Source organism: Galeopterus variegatus, unplaced genomic scaffold (assembly GCF_000696425.1).
Source record: "Galeopterus variegatus unplaced genomic scaffold, G_variegatus-3.0.2 Scaffold915, whole genome shotgun sequence".
NCBI classification, from domain to species: domain Eukaryota; kingdom Metazoa; phylum Chordata; class Mammalia; order Dermoptera; family Cynocephalidae; genus Galeopterus; species Galeopterus variegatus.
The window spans coordinates 383,423-400,536 of NW_007727026.1; the positions used below are offsets into that span (position 1 = coordinate 383,423).

Here is a 17,114-nt window from a genome sequence, read left to right on the forward strand (position 1 = left end):
GTTGCCGGTTCCCGGTCCGGTACGGGGGCAACACTGAGGGTTGCGATCCGTTGCCGGACACGGAAAAAGACAAAAGACAAAAAATAAAAATAAAAATGCACTTAACACTGGGGTCCTTTTCCCCCTTATTAAGCCAGCAAACGTGAAGGAGAGAAAAGCTAATGTCAGCAAGAATCGGGGCGGAGGGACCCCGCTGTGCAGAGAGCAGGCAGTTTCCACCTTTCCGGGGGGGCGAGCGCTTATTAAGCCAGCAAACGTGAAGGAGAGAAAAGCTAATGTCAGCAAGAATGGGGGCGGAGGGACCCCGCTGTGCAGAGAGCAGGCAGTTTCCACCTTTCCGGGGGGGCGAGCGAGCAGTATTTCTCAGAACTTCAAATGCAAATACTCTTTGGCTCAGACATTCCGCTTCTAGGAAGCCACCTTGCAGAAATACTCCATTGTACTTCCGCATAAAGGAAATGCCCCCTATCCTAGCTAAAAAGGTGTCTGCCTGCTTGCTTGTTTTGACAGAATCATACTAAAGTTGAGACCCTAGAGACCAACAGCCCTGGTTGACAAATAGCCTCCTACCAGTCAGAAAGATTCCCTTCCAAGAAGCTGATACTCTAATGAAGGAGATATTTACATTATTTTTATCTCAATAGAAGATATTAAAGATGTTTTCTACCATTTCATCAGAAAGCATCATCGAAAAGACCCTGGGCTGCGGCTGGACACTCACCGAGCTGAAGCTGAACCCGACCGAGTGGACATTGACCTTGCCGTAAATGCCCAGGGTGTCGATCTTCTCGGGACTAATCCTGTGGCTGTACAGCAGAACGTGTCCTCCATTGACAGACACCTGGACGGACGCAGCAGACAGCCCCCAGAACAGTTAGTAAACTAACTTATCCAAATGTAAACGTTTCCTTTCCCCGCAAGTCCTGACACACATCGGACCAAGTCGTAACTGAAAGCAACCTCAGCACCAGCAGTGTTTCCAAACTTCTTTTGAGTTCCTGATCTGAGTAACGGCCATGGACCATCTTTCCCCAAACACATGTACGTGAATACATGTGCGTGTTCTCATGTGCCACCATCCCAAGTTCAAAGGTCCCCCCACAGCCCCTGCTCAGTGACCTGGGAGGCCTGTGAACCCAGGTTCAAGGTCTTCCCCATGGATCGTCCTTGAGCACCCCACTCTGAGACAGGACCCCCTGTGACAGACACTCAATAAACAGTTGTTGAATTTACTGACTGGATGAACACAGGCAAGTCACCCAATGCATCTGAGATTGTTTTCTTATGTGTAAGTAGGAACATCTCTACCTCAATGGGCTGCAGCTGTAAGGAGACGATAATGCAGCTTCTGCGATGCTCAGCACTGTGCCTGGCACAGGGCAGGGGGTCCAGTACACAGGGCGCCTTCCCCTGCCTCCCACATGCCAGGGACCCAGATCAGTTATGTACAGAAAACACAAGCAGGATACAATATGGTCTCTGACTCAAGCAGCTTAAAATCCCACTGGAGAGAGAAATAAACATATGCTAAAACCAAAGCACCACAGCCCAGGAATGACTGTTAAAGGAATGATGCAGACACAGGGCTCAAAGACCACAGGAGAGGGGAATGGAATTCAGGAGGTTTTGAGGAGATTTCCTGGTGGCAGCAGTATCCCAGTGACCAGAGAGGATCTGCACCAGAGATGCCAGTCTTCACTTGATCCGTGCAAATCTCTAGCCTGGGAAAGCTCCACAGGCTCGAGGGGTGATGTGCAAGAGCCTCTAGGACCACATTCTGCCTTACACATACACACCAGGAGTAAAACATTCCATGAAGCCAGGGACAGGAATTACGGCACAAAGGATTTCTAAGATCCCCTCCAGATCTAAAATTTCATGAACCTTCAGAACTGTCTTGTGGCAAGAGCCTCTGATTTCCACACTGGGGTTCCCCGTCTGTCTCTTAGTTCCAGACTTCCCCACACCTCCGGTGGCGATGGTTATAATTTACTCTCCCATAATGAACATAATGCTGTGCACATTCAGGACTCAGCACTGCTCGCAGACATACGATCTAATAAAAAGATCTGACCACACAGGCCCTGTATTCCTCCGTGGAAACAGCCAGCTGGAGAAAGCGGCTGTGCCCCTCACATTTAGGGACCTGCCTGGTCCTCCTTTAGAGAAAAATTACAAAGCCAAGCTATTCCTGAGACTCAGGAAATGTCAGGGTGAGTTCGCAAATGTGACCCATTCTCACAAAGGAAGATTCAACTTGTCGTTCCATAAAACCCACCTGGAATTTGTCCTTCAGCACCATAATCACGATTTCAAAAGATTTCTCTTTTCTGAAAGGCGTGTCATAGGTGATCTCCTCCCATCCCCATTTTTCACTGGTCAGAGTATTGCAAACAATGCAGTTGGCCCTTTTGAAACGAGGATTGAAGTGAAAGGCCACATCGGCCCGAGGTTTCACACTGCTGCCGCACTGCAAGTCCACCTGAAATCTAGACAAGGAAAGGACAGGCCACGTGAGCCCTGGGCAGGACGGCGGAGGCCGCAGGCGCCAGCTCAGGCCGAGGGCTGCGGGCCCAGTCCTGCCCCATCCACTGGCCCATACGGCCTAGAGCTGCGCCTGCCCTTCCTCCGCTTCTTCCTCAGTGACAGCCCCCGGTGTGAGCTGGGACCAGTCTGCCCCGCATGAGAACCCAGCTCCCCAGGCTCCCATGCCACTCGGCCTGATCCCCGGAAACTGCCATTCCCGTCGGCTGGGATCTGCCCTCCACCCGCCCCCAAACGCTGCATGCCCCCTCCAGCTGCCCACGTCACGGACGGAGGCCTGGAGTTCTAGCTGCCAGGGACCAGGAGAGGACCTCGCCCTGGGGACAGCAGAGTGGGGGCTGAGAAGTGACTTCTCTAACGACTTGATGGGGTTCCCTCGTGTCAGCCACATGGAGCTCTGCCCAACGCCGATGGACACTGAGTAAAGCCCTCCGCCGTAGGGCGTGCTGTAACTACCCTGTCCTGGTCATCTGACCACAGGCCCCTCTTTAACGATATATTGAATTCTTTCTATTGAAATCAGACTTGTAGCCATGAAATAGGAAGTCCCAATAACCTTTATTCCATCATCCATCCCTCAGCACGTTGGTCAGGGCAGCTGATAATGCTGGACACTGAGTAAAGCCCTCCGCCGTAGGGCGTGCTGTAACTACCCTGTCCCGGTCATCTGACCACAGGCCCCTCTTTAACGATATATTGAATTCTTTCTATTGAAATCAGACTTGTAGCCATGAAATAGAAAGTCCCAATAACCTTTATTCCATCATCCATCCCTCAGCACGTTGGTCAGGGCAGCTGATAAAAGCAATCAGGCCTTAAAATGTCACAGCGTTCTCTCCCACATGACTTTCTTGTTGTTGTCCCACAATCACAAAAAGATGGGTCATTCACGTTCTTTCCTCTGATACAATGACCTTACCTGTCTGCATCTCTAGGAACATGCCCACGTATCACAATCAAAGTTCCAGGATCCAACGGCTCAGGAATGGTGCCAACGTAGGGAATCACCTAGGGAGAGAAATGTTCACAAATGTACATTTGCATACACAATGTTTCGTACCAAGCAATTATAACCAAAACTCAATTACCCATAAAGACTACACTTTTAAAGGCTGCACATAAATCTGCTCAGAATCCAGCACTGTCCTCTCTATTCAAACAGCTACAAGGCAGCAGCGTGGCTACGGTGTTTACACTATCTGCAAACCACACTCGGTTCTTTGGATAAAGACACAAGATCAATACTATTCCCAGCATCTTTTATTCGGCTGAGGGGTTTGTAATATCAAACCTCCACTTCATACGACAGTTCTGATAGCAAAAAAACAACCTGTGGCAATGTCATCCCTACCCCTTGCCCTGCCACTCCACTGATGGCCCCAACAGAAGGCCCCAGCCAAGGTGTGAGGGTGACAAGCCCTCCTGCTCTGGTACGTGAGGGCCTCATCTTCACTGGACTTCCAGACCCACGCAGCCCGCATGGTTGGAAGCCAGAGAATCGCAGGACAGTAAGGATGAGCTCTGAACACATCCACCTGCCCCGCCTGGCCCCGTCTGCAGGCCCTGCCCCCGCATCACCCAGAACCAGCCTGTCTGTCTGTGACGCTGTCAGATCTTGTCATTCCCCTTCCCCAGAAAGGACTCCACTGTCCACTGGCTGGGGCTATGTGCTGTGTGGCTGCACCTCCTGCGTCAGTCACAACCATCTCCACCCCCCACTTTGGAGCACGTGACCAGGACATGCAGGCCAGACATCATTATGCCTCACGCTGAGCTCCTCAAGTCAACGCACATGCTGAAACCTGTCCAGCGTAGCTCCCATGGTCAAGAAATAGGAAAACAAGGGTGGCCCTAGACAAGTGGCTGTGAATTGGTGGCACATAAGCTGAAGGTCTTAGTCCAGGCACAGTCTCCTCTGTGCAGCCCCTTCGGCTCCGTGGGCAGAAGGGGCAGGGCTGTGGATGCGTCTGTTTGCACACAGCTCTGCCTGTGACCTGCACGGGCAGGACGGGACCATCACCTCCACCTCCCAGGACAGAGCCAGGAGATGACCGATCACTACCTGGTGAAGGAATGAACCCTCATGGCCTGGAGGCTGGGCTCCGGCAGGTCCTCACAAGCAGAGCAGCAGTGACTAGCAGCTGCCGGACAGCAAGCTGGGGGCAGGCTCCCTTTGCCTTAGGCAGGGAGACGAGAGGTTTCAAAGCCAATTAGCCACTTGGTGTCACGGGGGCTGCTGAGGGCAGCGTGGGTGGAGACGGACAGAAGCCCATGGACCAGAAAACAAAAACCACAACAGATGGTAGAGACTGTGCCTACACATCAGAGGGGCTGGGTTTTGGGTGCAGAGAACGTGGAAAGAATGACACCTCCACACTGATTTTTGAGCCACAGCTGCTTCCAAAAATACACAGCAGCATCTTCCACAGCACACATCTTAATAAGATGAAAACGGTTTTTATAACTTTGAATTTAATATATGTTAAAATTATGTTTATGCAGAATGTTTAATAACTCAAAAATTAGCAACATAACTATCAGTGAGATGGTAACCTACAAAACTATATATAGTATGATTTCAACTAAGCTAATAGTATAAACATGAAAAAGAAAACACTGCAAAGAAATAAGCCAAAAGTACTACAATAGCTTTCTTGGGGGGTGGGATTTTAATTCTCTTCTTCATATATTTTCACATTTCCCAGAGTTCTATAATAAGCATTTATATTTTTATAACCACAAAAATATGTTTTTACTACATATTTAATTTGGGGGTTAGAAAGAGATTTTTGCGACCATGACGCTGTCAGATCTTGTCATTCCCCTTCCCCAGAAAGGACTCCACTGTCCACTGGCTGGGGCTATGTGCTGTGTGGCTGCACCTCCTGCGTCAGTCACAACCATCTCCACCCCCCACTTTGGAGCACGTGACCAGGACATGCAGGCCAGACATCATTATGCCTCACGCTGAGCTCCTCAAGTCAACGCACATGCTGAAACCTGTCCAGCGTAGCTCCCATGGTCAAGAAATAGGAAAACAAGGGTGGCCCTAGACAAGTGGCTGTGAATTGGTGGCACATAAGCTGAAGGTCTTAGTCCAGGCACAGTCTCCTCTGTGCAGCCCCTTCGGCTCCGTGGGCAGAAGGGGCAGGGCTGTGGATGCGTCTGTTTGCACACAGCTCTGCCTGTGACCTGCACGACGCTGTCAGATCTTGTCATTCCCCTTCCCCAGAAAGGACTCCACTGTCCACTGGCTGGGGCTCTGTGCTGTGTGGCTGCACCTCCTGCGTCAGTCACAACCATCTCCACCCCCCATTTTGGAGCACGTGACCAGGACATGCAGGCCAGACATCATTATGCCTCACGCCAAGCTCCTCAAGTCAACGCACATGCTGAAACCTGTCCAGCGTAGCTCCCATGGTCAAGAAATNCAGCATCTTCCACAGCACACATCTTAATAAGATGAAAACGGTTTTTATAACTTTGAATTTAATATATGTTAAAATTATGTTTATGCAGAATGTTTAATAACTCAAAAATTAGCAACATAACTATCAGTGAGATGGTAACCTACAAAACTATATATAGTATGATTTCAACTAAGCTAATAGTATAAACATGAAAAAGAAAACACTGCAAAGAAATAAGCCAAAAGTACTACAATAGCTTTCTTGGGGGGTGGGATTTTAATTCTCTTCTTCATATATTTTCACATTTCCCAGAGTTCTATAATAAGCATTTATATTTTTATAACCACAAAAATATGTTTTTACTACATATTTAATTTGGGGGTTAGAAAGAGATTTTTGCGACCAAATGCTCTATTCCCACCACTAGTACCTTGTTCACAACTGTTAATAAGTTGTGCCAGTCTGAGAAACAACTGTGCTGGGAATTTGGGCCATTTGCTGCTTCAGTTGTCCGGTTTAATGTTTCTACTTAGGAAAAGACCCTAAGTTACATCAGTGATACTCAACTTTTTTGGACCATGGTAGTGAGACAAGATGCCCTGCCGCCTCTCAGTCAGCCCACGACTACATGCGCCCGTAAAGAGGGACAAGAGGGCACTGTTTTCTAGGCAACTCCAAGCTGGATGCTTTGGTGCCTCACAGATCGTTACTAATTTACATAAAAAAGTGCAGATATGACCGCCGGAGACGATGCCGTAAGGCTATGTCGCGGTCAGGTATGGTGTTACTTGCCAAAACATCCTTGCTGATTCATCGTACTTTGCCTTTTTGATAATTACTTATTAAATGTCTGCTGTGCGCAGGCTCTCCATTAGGCAGACTATAGGTAGAAAGATGAATTAGAGTCCTGGCTGCAAGGAGCCTATAATACAGCTGGCAGAAGTCACAGACCCAGGAAAAGACAGAGTGGAAACGTGAAATCCTGATTGGCTATCGAAAACGAGAATCCCCTTCCAAAGCTTGAAAGCCTCCTACCTTATGAACATGAGGCCTCATCTAGACTGTCATGAAGGCAAGGGCATGGGACAAAACTGTCCATCAGACCTCCCAGCTCAGACTCAAGTTAGAACCAGTGCCAAGAAGAAGCCATGATGATGCAGTATTCACTCTGTCACGGGGGCCACAGCCAGGGTCAGAGGCAGCAGTGGCACTGGTGGCACTGCCAGTGCCACAGTAGCATTTGTGTCCAGTGCTGGCAACAGATGTCTCTTCACAGGATAAGTCAGTCCTACAGCATGGTTTTGTGTGTGGTCTGTGGCTAGGTAGTCTCCAGGCCTGGTTTTTCAGCCCTGCTAGAGATTCTGAGAATGACTCAATACCATTTAACAAATTCCTTCTCTGCTTAGATTGCAGAGTTGGCTTCTACTGCTTGCAACTACAAACCTGGACCAATTCAACATCTAAAAGAACGGGGCAGTAAGTCAGAGTCAAATAAATGCTTCAGGCAAATGTGACAAAGAATTCTGAGGTGGCCGGAGAAAGTTTAGGAGGGAGGTGTGATTTGAGCTGGGTATAAAACAGTGAGGCAGAGAGGAGGGGGAAGCCGCTTCAGGTAGAAGTAGCAGCTTACCCAGGCAGAGAGGCAGGGAAACATGAAACCTACCTGAACTACAGTAAGTATTAGGGGCATGAAGAAAAGTGGGGTCAGGCTCAGGTCTGGAATGACACATCAAAGTGGGGTTCAGGAACAACAGTCCAGTGGGGTAAAATACACTGGAGGCCAGGGTGTCACATGGGTGTCCGACTGCTTCCAGCAGCCTGGTGTGAGGAGATGAGGACATGACCCAGGCTGGTGGCAGTGGACACTGGCGGGGCAGGGGGAAGGACACAAATACAAGGGATATTTCAAAGGAAAGTGTCTACAAGGGTCTATCAAACAAGTGAGAAAACCGAGGAGGAAACAGGTTTCAGAGGGGAGATGATGAGTTTGGTGTGAATACTTTTGGTGAGAAGGGTTGGCAGGATGGTTGAGAGCCAGTGTCCTGAAATCAGCTGGAGATGCGGGAATGCACTTGGGTGAACAGCCAGAACCTCCACTGAAACACTGTGGAGGAGATCATCAGTTAAGACATCAAAGGAGAAAAGACAGTAAGAGGGAAAAGTCAGGGGCAAAGCCCCGGTAGTTTCTGAACCCAGGAGTTGAACAGAAGAGATAACATGGCAGGCCTGACTGCTGTCCTTGGAAGGCCTCTGTACAGCACTGACCCCTGGCTGGGGTCTAGGCACCTCGGATTTTAGGAGGGCACCCACCACCTAACTGATAAGGCTGGTTTCCTGTACCTCAAATGTTTATGTAAACAATATGGCTATGCAAACACCTGCTTTCCTTCTGGGAGTCTGGAATTTTGGGACGTGCAAGACAGAGGGAGCCTATGTGACCAGCCCCCAATAAGCCCCTGAGCACTGAGTCTCTAATGACCTTCCCTGGGAGACCACACTTCACGTGTGTTGTCACAGCTCGTGGCTGGGGGATTTAAGGGCATCCTATAGGTGTGACCCCACCAGGAGAAGACCTTGGAACCCTGCACGGGATTTCCCCGGGACTTCACTCCAGGTGCCTTTTCCTTTGCAAGTCTGCTCTATACCCTTTCGCAGCAATGGACTGTAGCCATGACCACAACTGTGCTGGTGAATTATCAAAACTTGGTGTGGTCTTGGGGACCTCAACACGGGGTAAAAAGAGAAAGAGAGCAAAGGATGAGTCAGAGCAGGGCAGAAATAACAAGGAAGTCAACAGATGAGTGAATTTCAATACCAAAACAATCATCAGTAACTTTAACATGGAAAAAAGTAAGGAAGATCCAAGCAAATAAAGATAATGAAATGGATATCCTACCCTTTGGCCCAATGATTCCACTTTTACAGATCTATCCTACAGAGATAATAGCACCTGTGCACCAAGATGCATACCCAAGGTTGTACACCGTAGCAATGGACACAACTGCAAAAGGAAACAGTCCTTTAACAGGGGACTGGCTGAATAAGTTACAGTACATCTATACATGGACTAGTTATGCAGCTGTTAAAATAAGTCAGGAAGTTCTCGATGAACTGACATCTCCAAGACGAGTTAGGTGGAAAAAGGGTACAAAATAGTTCATACAATATGCCGCATGGATGTAAAAAAACAGGATACATAAAAGGTGATACACACACCACAGAGACTTCTGGATATTCACAACATACCTCAGGAAGGACATGCTGAAAAAACTTGGTAAAAAATGATTGCCTTTGCAGAGGAGAACTGAGCACCAGGGTAGAAGGAAAACTGGTGTTTCATTGAAACAGTTAAGCACTGTCTGGATTTTAAAAAATCATTTGCACATATTGTCTTTAAATTTTCAAAATACAAGTAGAAAAAGGGAAAGCCACTGGTTTTGACATAAATGCAGTTTTAAATTTTGGAAACATTATCTTCAAACTACTGGGAGCTTAGTCACACAGGAGGAAGCGAAAGTAAAACAGCAGGAGGCAGACAGAAACTGCAACAGGGAAGCGGGGTCCGGAAGGAAGAGGGAGGTTTAGAGCCGAGCTCACTGTCTCCCAGGGTCTGAGGGCACGTGAGAGAGCGGCGGAGTCACATTAGGCAAAAGGCCAGGCATATATATTCAAAAGATCTAAAGGTGATCGACATGAACAAAATAAAGAGAGCAGTTCAAGACAAGATTTTGCTAGTAGAGCCAAGCAAGAAATTAATGGAGGAAAAAAACAGAGGGCGGAGCCTCGGTGGGGAAATCAAGGCAGCAGAATTCGACTCTCACCAGGAGGGCAGTTGGCAAAAGGAAGGAGGACAGTAGGACAAAGGCTGGAAGTGACCTCAGAGGTTCGGAAGGAAAGATTTCGCTGTTTTGCGTTTTAAGATTAAATCGGAAGGTAGGAAGGGAGGTTCCTGGAACACGAAGGAAAAAAGGATCAGTGTGGTGGCAAACCACCAGAAGGACACGGGAATGACCAGCTTTTCAGCGCCAGGTGGGATCAATGCTCACAGGTGGCTCCTTAACTTGGTGGCGTAACAACCAATTCTGCTTCATTTCTAAATAACTTCTTAACCAGCTAGCACTTACTCGCATCTTAAGAAGTCTATGAACAGCAACACTAACAAAATACACAGGCAGACCACGAACTGGCAAACAAGATTTCACTCACAGCATTTCTGGTATAAAGTGAAGACACTGTCTTCCAAATTATTCACGCCATTTGAATGGAAAGAAAAGTGAGCCTGACTTCTTTAAGTTTTAGAATTCCAGCAATTGAACTAGTCAAAGAAACATATTAAAACGAAAAAAATACATAGGGCGGTTATGATATGACTTCACCTTTTCCAAGAAAAGTTAATAGGAACAGAATGTGTCTACACCGAAGCGGCCCAACATTTTAGAAACGTTAATAAAAGTTAAAAGGTGGCAGTTCTATGTCTTCATAATGCCTAATAAAGAACATACTAGACACTCAATAAACACTTCCTTGTTGTTCGAACTGATCACTAGCAAAATAAAATAACCAGGATGCAAGAAACGTTTTTCTAAGTTTACTTTGTAAAATATCCTAATTGATCAATTTAAAATATCTAAACTATTTGCAGCCTTTTTTGTCTTTTGAACACTGGACGGGCAACCGGCTGTAAGTGGGAGAAGGACTCAGTGCAACTGGCCACTCGATACTGTGAACAGTAACCGTGAAAGGTTAAGACGGAGCAAAATGTTGTTTTTTTACCATCCAGTTCAGTCCTTTTACCTCTGACCTTTTCTACACTTTTGTGAAACTGATTATAAAACAGAGAATCTAAAAAAGAAAAAAATTTTTTCTGCTATTTGCCAAAATAATATTTCCCTTGAAAACATGTTATCCTGAACTATCCTCGAACAGCAACTGGACCGTTCTGAAGGCCTGAAGGCATTTCTGGCATTACTTTTCCAGACCCCCTTCCTCAAGAAATGAAGTCTGTTTACTTTGTTCCAACTCCATAGTTGAGGGCGCTGACTCCAGAAATTACAGGAATCATCAGTACACCAGAATCAAGCTATGCAGGGATTTTAATCTATAAAATTATTTTCCAAATCACACTTAGATAAGGCATCTGTGTGTGAAGGGCACAGTGAATGGAGGAACCTGACCATTCCCTCCCCCCGGCCTGAGCCAAGGTGACCAGTCACTCTTGGCAGGAAGCCTGGGTTTTTATTTAGTTTTATTTTTTTAAATCTTTGCACAAAGTCAGTCTACGGCCTTGAGATGTTTTTAACTCTAACATACACAAAATCATGTTAAATGTCTTACTGGCTTCAAATTCAGTGAGTCTTCCTTTTTAAACCTGCTACCACTGAAGGCTATTTCTCCTATAACTGAGTTTGCTTGATATGGTGTTGAATATTCTTACACGACAACATTAAAACTTAGGGGAAAAAAGAATTTCAGCTACAAAGAAAACAGCGAAACTTGAACCAACATGCACTGACAAGCCTGGTTTCTGGCACCTTTCCTATTGCCTGGGAGTCTCCTACTGGGTTTATCAAAAAACCAGCTGTCCTGTCTCAGACCTAAACTCAGGATTCAGCTTCAGATAAGTGGAAATTAGACATTTCTAGTGATTNGTACACCAGAATCAAGCTATGCAGGGATTTTAATCTATAAAATTATTTTCCAAATCACACTCAGATAAGGCATCTGTGTGTGAAGGGCACAGTGAATGGAAGAACCTGACCATTCCCTCCCCCCGGCCTGAGCCAAGGTGACCAGTCACTCTTGGCAGGAAGCCTGGGTTTTTATTTAGTTTTATTTTTTTAAATCTTTGCACAAAGTCAGTCTACGGCCTTGAGATGTTTTTAACTCTAACATACACAAAATCATGTTAAATGTCTTACTGGCTTCAAATTCAGTGAGTCTTCCTTTTTAAACCTGCTACCACTGAAGGCTATTTCTCCTATAACTGAGTTTGCTTGATATGGTGTTGAATATTCTTACACGACAACATTAAAACTTAGGGGAAAAAAGAATTTCAGCTACAAAGAAAACAGCGAAACTTGAACCAACATGCACTGACAAGCCTGGTTTCTGGCACCTTTCCTATTGCCTGGGAGTCTCCTACTGGGTTTATCAAAAAACCAGCTGTCCTATCTCAGACCTAAACTCAGGATTCAGCTTCAGATAAGTGGAAATTAGACATTTCTAGTGATTCTCACCACCACCTAAAACTAAAACAAGTTCTTTACTGCCTAGGAGGTATCCTGCAATTTTCAGCAATTACAGTCACCAGGGGTTCCTGGACCAGCCTGGACTGGACATTCTCCATCTCACCACTGGCTTTGGACATCTTCCCTGCTCAAGTACCAATCAGTATTTGAAAGGCAGAGAGAAAAAGTTCAGACCTTAACTTATGAACACTTCTAATTAAAGAAGAAAATAAAAAGCTTGCAGAGTAAGAAACCTGTTATCCTTTAAAAATTAGGCTTTATAACTATCTGAGCCCAAAGTTTGCATTCCCTCCACCATACTCCCACGTCCTCTGCTCATAACACGGTTCTCATCACCTTGTATTGTCACTGTGACCGCTTCCTCCACTACAGGACAAGAGCCCTATCTGTTTTTAAGTCAGCACCCACCACAGTCCCTATCACATAGCAGGTGCTTTACATGTTTACTGAATTTTATTCTTGCCCCATCTCCCAATGGATAATTAGTATACAATTAGATTTGCTCCCAATCCTGCCATAGATAAAAGTGATTTGATAGAAATCAGTTACCGGGTTACAGATGATATTTTGTAGGTTGTTTAAGGACAACATTACTCTCTTCCACCTTATTGTTGATTCTGTTGAGTGGAGTCTCTCTTCTCTGTATGATCTAAAATTTTAAGCAAGTTTCACTTAAAGGTTATCTGGGTTAAAAAAAAGAGAGGGAAAGAAAAATAAGCATGTGTCATTCTCCCTTGTATCATAACTATTTTTAAATTTAAATTATGTTATCTTATGCATATTTACCAGGTAACAGGATGTTATTACAATAAAAAAAATCTGACCAACATTCTTACCAGTGTACTTATATACTAAATAATTTTGGTTGATGAGTGCAGGAAATATTGATTTTAAAAAATACATCAGTTGAAAATTTTTAACACCATGGGCTGGCAGGTTGGCTCACTCGGTTAGAATGTGGTGCTGGTAACACCAAGGTCAAGGGTTCGGATCCTCTTACCAGCCAGCCACCAAAAAAAAAAAAAAATCTCTAACATGGAATTTTGTATTAATAATACTGAAATAAAATAATGGCAAATACTAATCAAACAGAGGTATTCATTTAGCTTTTCCTGTCTATAAAATGAGAATAATAATAGTATTCAGATCATAGGATTGTTAGGAGGATTAAATGAGTTAATAAAACAGAATTTAATAGCTCTAGGGAAGTCTTGATGACTAAGCAGAAGTAAAGGAAACGAAACCAGAGCTTCCCACATTTCCAGCAATTCCGTCATTATATTGCACAGCAATCTGCACGGGCCCAATCTATTACTTTTTCTTTATTGAGGAAAAAACTGCATCTACCTTGGTTTACCACCTAAATATAACCCCAGCCTGGGGCATTAACTTACACATATGAATCAAAACCTCAAAACTCTCTGTTCAGCAACCAGAAATTCAGGAACCACGAACAGGGGCAAAAATAATGGCCATAGCCTCTTCCATAACTTATGTCACGGCCAGAGAGTGACCCAACTTAAAGCCATCAGTCCCCGAGGCACGAAGCCCCCACGCGGGTTTTAGGGACGACGACAGCCGTCAGATGACTTGTGTTTTCTGATCATCTCTAATACTGCAGCCGAATGACCCAGATGATCCTAAAGGATGTGTTCCGCGTCAGGGACAGCGACGGAGGTCTGTCACCAAACTGCTAAGGGACCTGTCACTAAAGACACCGGGAAGGAAACGTCCCCAGATCCCTCGCTCGGAGGGGGCGCCCGGAGCAGGTGAGAAAGCGCCCAGGGGGGGTGGGTTCGCGGCGAGGCGACACCCCAGTGCTAACGGCCTGATCCCAGCCAGGGCTGTCCGGGAGGGACCACGACAGTCCCTCGTCCCCGGAGCGCCTCGCCCGCACGGGCTTCCTGTGCCCCAGCCCCACCTCTGAGGACCCGCGGGACGTGGGGGAGAAAGGGGGGGGTGGGCGGACACTGTCCCACCTATCAAACTCTCAGTTAGGGACAGCGACGTCCGAACCCCCTCCTCAGCTGTCACGACTGCCACCGCCACCCGAGGCTAGGTGGGTGGTCGCCGACTCACCCTAGGAGTGGTGCTGCGGACTCTCCGCGCAGGAGACTGCTTGTCCACCGCGGGGCGCCGTCCGGGTTCCCAGCCGGGTGTCCGGGGGCGGCTACGGCACGCGAGGAGCATCAATCTGCGTCCATTTCCGCGTTCGCGCGCCCCGGGCCAGCCGTCCGCCTCGCGTCTGCGTCTCGGCGTCCCCGCGACTCTGCTGGACCTCTGACCGCCACCCGGCTCGGCCTCCTGCACAGCCTCAGGGGACGTGGAGAGCGAACGGCTCGCTGCGGGACGAGGACAGAGATGCGTGTTTAAAAACTTCCCAGGCGGATCTCGCTGCCTCTGCCCCGAAGTCGGGGTGACCGGAAGTGGGGCGGGGTGACCGGAAATGGGATGGGGTGACCGGAAATGGGGCGGGCAAGAGGGGAAGCGCTTTCCTAGTCCAGCTGGCGGCGCCCACCCCGCTGGGCCTGGCCCCGGCTCTAGGAGGGCGGGCACTCTGGTGACGGCCGGGACCCCGGACGCCGGCGTCGGCCCCGCACAGCCCGCGGCCTGGCCCAGCGGCGACCGTCGCCGGCCTTCCGGGGCGCCCAGGGGTGCTCAGCTTGGGCCTCCACGTCCGCCTTGGCTTCGAGTCCAGACGGGGCCTCGAGAGCTCACGCGACCTGTTGTCGCTCCTTGTTGCCGGTGCACGCCTTGGACTTAGGGGTCAGTACCGCCGGACTGTCCCCATCCGGTTTGTAATAACTCGGACTTGCAGCCACTGCGGATTAGTCGCCAGGGTGTTTTCTATGTTAGACACTTAGGCAGCTGTGCTCGGTATGGGGACACCCAGCTTCTCATCAGGGGCCCACAGTGACTGGTAGTTTGACCTGTTGGCTGCAAAAACATCAGAAATACAAGTACAGTTACACAAAGTCACGTAGGCTACTCTGAACGGCTGCCTGCTTACTGTGTCTTTTGTGTTGGGGACCTCAAAGTTGTCATCTTCTCTACTTTTATCCCCGTTTGTTTTGAGAGACGTGTTTTGAGGGCCAACTCCTCCCTGGCTTTTGTTTTTACTATTTTTTACTCCAGGTGGAGGATTCATTACAAGTCCCATACCAGCAAACTCATGTTCTGATTCACTATTCTCCTTCCTCCTATCCATTTGCCAAGTTTGAGCCACTCTGTAAGATCCAGTTTAAATAACTGACTTTAACCCTTGATGTGCATGGTCTCGCATTTGTAGTTATCAGTCTGTATGTTGTGTGTCTTATCTATCCAACTTGATTATAAGTTGAGAAAAAGAACGTGTCTTAAACATTCCCCAGTGCGTAGTGGGATGCTTTGCATGAAATAGACACCTGAATATTAGGTTGACATGGTAGGTTATTGGTAAAGTGAGGATCCATTGAATTTCTTTACAGTTTGTCTTAAACATTCCCCAGTGCCTAATGGGATGCCTTGCATGAAATAGACACCGGAATATTAGGTTGACATGGTAGGTTATTGGTAAAGTGAGGATCCATTGAATTTCTTTACAGTTTCACTGGGCCTATTTAATACTCCTTTACAGAGTTTAAAGTAAGTTGAAATAAATACCCATCAGTGCTGTATTTCTTTGGTAGGTGCTATTTAGGTACAAATAGGACTGAGTAAAAAGGCCGAAAATCCAGTGTTAGCAACGTAATTCTGGATTAAAATATCCATAGGTCCTGAGAATTTATTCCTAGAAATAACTCCCTCATTTGGCACTTGTTCACTGAATCCAGTGTGTTATCATTTAAAATAAACAAATATGTAGTGAACACCCACCATGACGAGGCACAGTGATAAGCAATAGGAGCATGCACAGGACCTCCTGGGACCCTTCTAGGTGGATTGTCCTGTGTCTCTTCTTGAATTACTGTAATAGCCTTATAATTGGTCTCCCCGGTTTTTGCCCTTATCCCCTGCAATCTATTCTCAACACAGCAGCCAGAGATCACGACAAAACATACTTCAGACAGTGTTAATTCTGTACTAAAGCCTTCTGCTAACTTTCGCTGGTCCTTTGAGTTAAGATCCAGGCCTTACAGGAGCACTTCACGATCTTCCCCTCGCCCCCACACTCTGTGACTTCATTTCCTATTACTTTCCTCCTCGCATATTCTGCAGCAACCACACTGACCCTCCTGTTCTTCTCACAGCCTGCCTGGCACACTCCCACGTCAGAAGCTTTGCTCTGGTGTTTCCTTTACCTCCTTCAAATCTATTCACATGTCAATTCTCCGTGAGGCTCTTCCTGACCACCGTATTTAGAATCGCAAACACCTTCCCAAGACACACACAAACGCAATCCCTATCACTCTTCCATGCTTTATCTTTCTCTAACATGTATCATATTCTAATATGCTTTATAAGTTACCTTTTTCTTTTGTTTGACTTCACCTATCAGACTGTAAGCTCCACGAGGGCAGGAAGTTTTGATTGTTCTTGCCTCAATGGAGCTTGCATTCCAGTTGGGGACACAGAGAGTGTGCTTTGGAGAAGATTGAAATATGATGATGTAATTGGGAGCACCGGGGTGGCTACTTTAGTTGGGTGTCGAGGAAAGCCTTTCTGAGGAGGTGAAGTGTAAGCTGCTGGTGAGTGAAAGGAGGCAGCCATGTGAAGGTCATGGGGAAGGGCATTCAAGGCCGAGAGAACAGCTAATGCAGAGTCCTGAAGGCTCTTGAGAATGCATTGAACGTGTTCAGAAAACCAAGGCCGCCAGCATGGCTCAAGCATAGTAGAGGAGGGGAAGATGCCACAAAGTCCTGGACTGGAGGTCACATAGGAGAGTAGGTAAATGGAGAAGATCCTCTAGTTCAGAGCCCTGGGGAGAGAAGTC

At 47.1% G+C, this 17,114-nt stretch overlaps 1 protein-coding gene across 1 annotated transcript in view; it reads right to left on the minus strand.

Moving 5' to 3' along the window:
* The window catches only part of LGALS8 (lectin, galactoside-binding, soluble, 8), a 21,521-nt gene extending 7,684 nt beyond the window's left edge, over positions 1–13,837 (minus strand). The window contains exons 1-5 of the mRNA XM_008573416.1: positions 13,597–13,837; positions 12,752–12,885; positions 3,464–3,552; positions 2,279–2,489; positions 722–841 (exon numbers count right to left, since the gene is read on the minus strand). Of these exons, the coding sequence (XP_008571638.1) occupies positions 722–841; positions 2,279–2,489; positions 3,464–3,552; positions 12,752–12,793 (462 nt within the window). The 5' untranslated portion in view covers positions 12,794–12,885; positions 13,597–13,837. The remainder of the gene's footprint in view (positions 1–721; positions 842–2,278; positions 2,490–3,463; positions 3,553–12,751; positions 12,886–13,596) is intronic.
* Positions 13,838–17,114: the final 3,277 nt, after the last annotated feature.